Source organism: Mustela nigripes, chromosome X (genome assembly GCF_022355385.1).
Source record: "Mustela nigripes isolate SB6536 chromosome X, MUSNIG.SB6536, whole genome shotgun sequence".
NCBI classification, from domain to species: Eukaryota; Metazoa; Chordata; class Mammalia; order Carnivora; family Mustelidae; genus Mustela; species Mustela nigripes.
This window is the reverse complement of record NC_081575.1, coordinates 82,939,638-82,945,795: the sequence shown is the minus strand read 5'-3', so window position 1 is coordinate 82,945,795 and position 6,158 is coordinate 82,939,638. Positions and strand designations below refer to the sequence as shown.

Below are 6,158 nucleotides of genomic sequence, written 5' to 3'. Positions count from 1 at the left end.
AAAAAAAAAAAAACAAACCCAAACAGGACTTCTCCCATTCTCTCTGTCCCACAGTACCCTCCTTCAAGCTCCCTGCCATTTTGGTGTCCCTGCTGACTCAGTACTTGTTTTCTCAAGCTCTTTGTTTTTTTCTTAGCTATCCAGATTATTCTGGTGGTTTCAGCTGGTACTGAAATGTGATTGCCTCCCAAGCCTTGGCCTATCCTGGCCTTCTCTTCGGAGCTTCAGAATCATATACCCACCTGCCAGCTGGATGTCTATCAGTATGTGTCATAAACACTCCAGCTGAGGTCCAAGATCTATTTTAATTTCCCCTTCTGCCAGCCTAGTATCTCTCTTGTTTTGCTAATCTCAATATGTGCCACCAGCCCCAACCCATCTGCTCACGCCATTTTTCTGGGAGTTAATATTCTGTGCTTTTCCCCCACTTGACAGTACTTCTATATAATTTATAAGTATGAATATATTGTGCCAAGGTCAGAAAATATTCTGATGGTGTATGCAGTCAAATATCTTAGAGACTGATAATGTGTAGGGAAGAAGAGCCCCAAATTCCCTCCACTCTCTGGCCCCTGAGTGTCTCCACAGCCTTTATTTCATTGTAGCCTGAAGTGCTGTTTTCCGTCACACTGTTCTATGTGAGGTTCCCTAACTCACCATGTGTGTTTTCCTGCCTTTTCTTATGTGATTGCCCCATGTTTGTGGGGAGAAATTGTATTCTTGTTTAGGGATTCAAAGCTCTGTCTCCCCAAATGAAGCTGAATTGAGCTGAATCTGATACACAAAGTAGACTCCCATTCCATCCCTTGTGAAAGCCCGCTGCACCCTGCACACGAGTCTAGCACAGCTCCCGTGTGCTAAAAAATAAAGATTTTATTTATTTGACAAGAGGGAGAGATGGTGAGAGAGGGAACACAAGCAGAGAGAGGGGGAGAGGGAGAAGCAAGCTTCCTGCTGAGCAGGCAGCCCGATGCGGGGCTTGATCCCAGGACCCTGGGATCATGACCTGAGCTGAAGGCAGACGCTTAACCTACTGAGCCACCCAGGCACCTGGCAAGAATGTGTTTATATACAAGTTTCTTTATTGGGGCATGAGGTCTTTGAGAACAGGCACTCCATCTTATTCCTTTTCTTTTTTTTTTTAAAGATTTTATTAATCTGTCAGAGAAAACATGAGCAGGGGGACAGGCAGAAGGAGAAGCAGGCTCCCCACTGAGCAGGGAGCCTGATGCGGGACCCGACCCCAGGACCCAAAGATCATAACCTGAGCCGAAGGCAGAGGCTCAACCCACTGGGCCACCCATGCGCCCCAACTCCTAGTTAACTCTTATTACATTAGTGCTCCGTGGAATTAGTTCCCACACATCTTCTCTGTGTGTCCCATTCTGATCCTTGCAGATTGTTGTTACAGGGATCTGTGTCATTTGAGGACGTGGCTGTGGATTTTACCCGACAGGAATGGCACAGACTGGACCCCGCTCAGAGGACCATGCATAAGGATGTCATGTTGGAGAACTACAGCAACCTGGCATCTGTGGGTGAGGATTATCTCCCATATCACTCCCGGTCGCATGTGTGTCCTTTCTTGGTTACTGGGATGTGTGCAGCCTTTGTAGACGTTGATGATGCTCGAGTTCTAGATGCAGGGGTCCCAGGTGACTGATCAGTTGGGGGCACCGGGAAGTGTGTGTGTCGTCGCTTCCCCCCAGAGAAAGGTTTAAATGGGCCCCCTTCCTTGTGCAGCTCACGAAGATGCACCTTCCTCCTCCATCAGAGGCCCTAAGCTCAGACAACTTGGCCCATGTCCTGTGCCATTTCCCATTAACAGGCCTCTGCGTGGCCAAACCAGAGATGATCTTCAAATTGGAGCGAGGGGAAGAGCTGTGGATATTAGAGGAGGAATCGCCAGGCCCTGGTTACCCAGGTGAGTGTGCAGTAGCCAGACATATGGAAACGGGAAATGAGAGCCCAGAAATGCAGGTCAAAACACTCTGGGAGGTGTTCTCTGGTACTCTCTTTTTAGAGGCCCTCGTGCTTTGGAAACGACTGGAGGCCACGTAAGGTTCGCGCACTTCAGATCCCTAAATCACACACGCCAGTTATGCTCACGCTCACGTGCTCCGTGCGCTTTTATTTTGATTTCTGTCGTTATCTGCCTTTCTTCTCTATCCCTGCCCACCTCATCTCTGACATTCTTAGCTGTTGTGCCTCTCTTTAGTATTCGAAATTGCCTTCCTTCCCTCTGTTGCCTGGGACGCCTTCTGTTGTCGGGCCTTCACTCATTCATTTATTTAGTGTTCCACCAAATCTTAAATGAGTATCCGCTCTAATCTGGTCACGTTCACGGTGTGGAGGTCCAGCAGCGAATGACCTAACAGCTCTGATCTCCTGGAGCTGGCAGTCTGATGAGGGAAAGGGAGCAGAGACAAATACATCATGTTTGGTGGTAAAAAGAAAATCCGTGCAAGATATGAAAGCTGGCTAGTGATGGTTCTGTGCTTGTCGAGAATGTGCTCAGGGAAGACTCTTTGGTGAGGTTAACATGAGTCCGCCAACATCAGTGATGGGAGAGAGACAGAACCATGGAGATTTTGAATATTTTGGGTAGAGAGGATAGTATGTGTCAGGTCTGGTCTGAGTGGTATATCCTAAAAATAGCAAAGAGGCCAGTGCAACTTAACAGCGGGTGGTGAGAGGCAAAATCAAGAGAGTTAGCTGGGGGCAATCATGTGGAGATTTTTAGGCTCTGTTAAGCACTTTTTAAATAGACTTTATGCAGCACTTTCACTTGATACTGTGACAGGGGAAGCCGTTGTTGAGTTTTTAAGTGAAAAGGTGATCTAATTTGTTTTTAAAGGATCTCTCTCACTGCTGTGTGACAACAGTTCTGTTGGGGGTAATGCCCTCGGGCATGATAATGACCTCCGGCATCAGAAGATTCAAACTTTGGACCAAGCTGTTGAATATAATGGTTACGGGAAAATCTTCTACAAGAAAACAGGCTTTGTTGGTCCTAAAAAGGCACACACAGGGGTAAAAAACTTTGGATGTCACGAATGTGGGAAAGCTTACTGCCGGAAATCAAACCTTATTGAACATCTGAGAATACACACCGGGGAGAGACCTTATGAATGCGCAGATTGTGCAAAGACCTTCAGTGCAAGGTCATACCTCATCGCTCATCAGAAAACTCACACAGGGGAGAAGCCCTTTGAGTGTAACGAATGTAGGAAATCTTTCGGCAGGAAGTCACAACTCCTTCTCCATCAGAGAACGCACACAGGAGAGAGACCTTATGAATGTCCCGAATGTGGGAAAACCTTTTCTGAGAAGGCAACCCTCATGATTCACCAGAGAACTCACACAGGAGAGAAGCCCTACGGGTGTAGTGAATGTGGAAAGACATTTCGAGTTAAGATATCCCTTACCCAGCACCAGAGAACTCACACAGGGGAGAAACCATACGAATGTGGGGACTGTGGGAAGAACTTCCGTGCAAAGAAATCCCTAAACCAACATCAAAGAATTCACACAGGCGAGAAACCCTATAAATGTGGTGAATGCGGGAAATTCTTCAGAATGAAAATGACTCTCAATAATCATCAGAGGACTCACACAGGTGAAAAACCCTATCAGTGCAATGACTGTGGGAAATCTTTCAGGGTACACTCATCTCTTGGGATACATCAGCGAATTCACACAGGAGAGAAACCTTATGAGTGTAAGAAATGTGGTAACGCCTTCTACGTAAAAGCACGCCTCATTGAACACCAGAGGATGCATTCAGGAGAGAAGCCCTATGAATGTAGCGAATGCGGAAAAATCTTCAGTATGAAGAAATCCCTTTGTCAACACCAGAGAACTCACACCGGAGAGAAACCCTACGAATGTAGCGAATGCGGAAATGCCTTCTACGTGAAAGTGCGCCTCATCGAACATCAGCGAATTCACACAGGAGAGAGACCCTTTGAGTGTCGGGAATGTGGGAAAGCCTTTTGCCGGAAAGCACACCTCACAGAACATCAGAGAACCCACGTAGGCCGGCCCTTGCCTTGTACAATGGAGAAAGCTTCTTTGTGAAGATTCCCATCACCATTTGATCAAGCCCTTTGGGTCATCTGGTCACCCTGCACCCAAAGTACACCTGTAACAGTTTGGCTCCTACTGGTGTGAAAATACATCCCAGTTCCTGTTAGGGGATAGTTCATTGTCATTTTCATTTCATTCGGATTTCCCATTTCCCTATGGTATGGTGGCATAGCTTCTTGTCTGCTGATTGGCCATTTCAGTTTTTTCTTTTGTGCACTGACAGTGCTCTATCATTTGCTCATTGTTTTTAATGAGCAAAGAGTTTGTTTTTAATTGTTTTAATTGTTTTTAATGAGCTTCTCTTTTACTTCTTGGCTTAAGTGTCCATTGGCTTTGTTTTTTACTATATGAGAATATAAAAATCTTTTTTCAGTTATGTGTGTTACAGATATGTCCTCACGGACTGTACCTGGTTGTTTAATTTTAAGTCTTCTGCTGAGGTTTTATGTTGGAATATGGATCAGATTCAGGGTGGTAATATTCTCCTATTCTTTCTTCTAAAGTTAAGGTTTTCCTTTCAACATTGAGAATTTGTCATCTACCCTGAGAATTTTTGTGTGTATAGTGTGAACTGTACAATATATAATACCCTATTGCTTTTAAAAACTTTACATGAATGGTATCACACAGTGTTGAAAGTTCTGCAGCTTGCTCCTTTCATGAAATGTTACCTTTCCAGGGTCTGTCCACACGGATAAATATAGGTCTGGTCCATTCATTTCTCTCTGCATTCTCTTGGTGCAAGACATTTGTATCGTATCTGTGTTTGGTGTCTAAATCTAAAAACGGAACTGATGGGTCATAGAGTGTAGGCAGTGTTTAAGTGATTCAGCTCTTGTGCCCTCGCTCTAACATCCCCCTTCTACACTGTGCTTTGTGGTGCTTGGGCTGTGACTCTACAAAACATGTTTCTGTCTTGCCATGTTCTTCCTGTTGAGTCTTCCCAATAAGAGATACTAAATATAAACTTTGAGGGTGAGGAAGGAAGAAGGGACATGCTCTTTTTTTTCCCCTTCCTGTTAGCTCCCTGTTCATCTGAGTGTCAGCCCAGTGTTACTTCTTCCCTTGGCCAGCAGCAGTTCCTCCCGGTGGTGGTAGTTTAATCCAGGTTGTAGATTTCCATCACCCATGGAACCCCCTACGTACAGTACGCCTCCCACCCCCTCAGAGACGCTGGCAGCCGCTGGCCAGTGCCACCTCCCTAGAGGTGTGAGTCCCACCCACATGACATTACTCCTCCAACTTTTCAATTCCAGTTTCTTCCCTTGTTACCTTAGCCCAGCTGCTTCCTGTAGTTGCTATCGCCACGATAATTTTAATATTCCCTATTTTTTCAGTTACATGGTTAGTAACTCTGCGACTAGCTAAAAAGTCTTTATAATAAGCTCTTTTCATTAAAAAATAACTGGTATTACCCCTGGGGATAAAAATATATGTTTATCAAAAATAAAAAATTAAAAAAAAAATAACTGGTATTGTTTCTGTCCCCTAGCTGGGTTCTTCAGATTGATGCAGAAGTTTTTCAACTTTGTTAAATAATTGCATTTTTCCCCTTCTAGGTTGTACTAACTTACATTCTCATGAGCAGTTTGAGATGAAGTTTACATTTTCCCACGTATTCACCAGGACTTATTAGCAGTCTTTCAAACTGTGGCCAGTCTGAAAGGTGTAAAATGGCTTGAAGCTGTTGTATTCATGAATATGGTTTGTCTTTTTATTTTTTAAGTCGCCTTTTTGACCTTTGATAGTATTTTATGGTTTTCCCCAAGAAATTATCTTTTAAAGCTAATTTTTAATAGAAACTTTGCTCATATAGCTGTATGTACATATATATTTTAAAATGTAATAGTGTATTATGGGGTTTATATATTTATATGTAATATATGTATATATTATATATATGTGTATATATATATACACACACACACAAACATATACACACATACACAGATACAGTCATGTATCCCCACAAAACATTTTTGTTTCATATGTTCATTTCATTTTACCCACTTGTTTGCCATCTTGGTTGCTCTTCATTCCTTTCTGCATTCCATCCGGGATCATTTTCT

At 43.8% G+C, this 6,158-nt stretch overlaps 1 protein-coding gene across 4 annotated transcripts in view; it reads left to right on the top strand.

The window, feature by feature from the left end:
• ZNF157 (zinc finger protein 157) overlaps window positions 1–5,902 on the top strand; it is a 34,375-nt gene extending 28,473 nt beyond the window's left edge. For all 4 annotated transcript variants that reach the window (XM_059384784.1, XM_059384787.1, XM_059384788.1 and 1 more), the window contains 3 exons: window positions 1,412–1,538; window positions 1,829–1,924; window positions 2,858–5,902. In XM_059384784.1, the coding sequence (XP_059240767.1) occupies window positions 1,412–1,538; window positions 1,829–1,924; window positions 2,858–4,080 (1,446 nt within the window). In that variant the 3' untranslated portion in view covers window positions 4,081–5,902. The remainder of the gene's footprint in view (window positions 1–1,411; window positions 1,539–1,828; window positions 1,925–2,857) is intronic.
• Window positions 5,903–6,158: the final 256 nt, after the last annotated feature.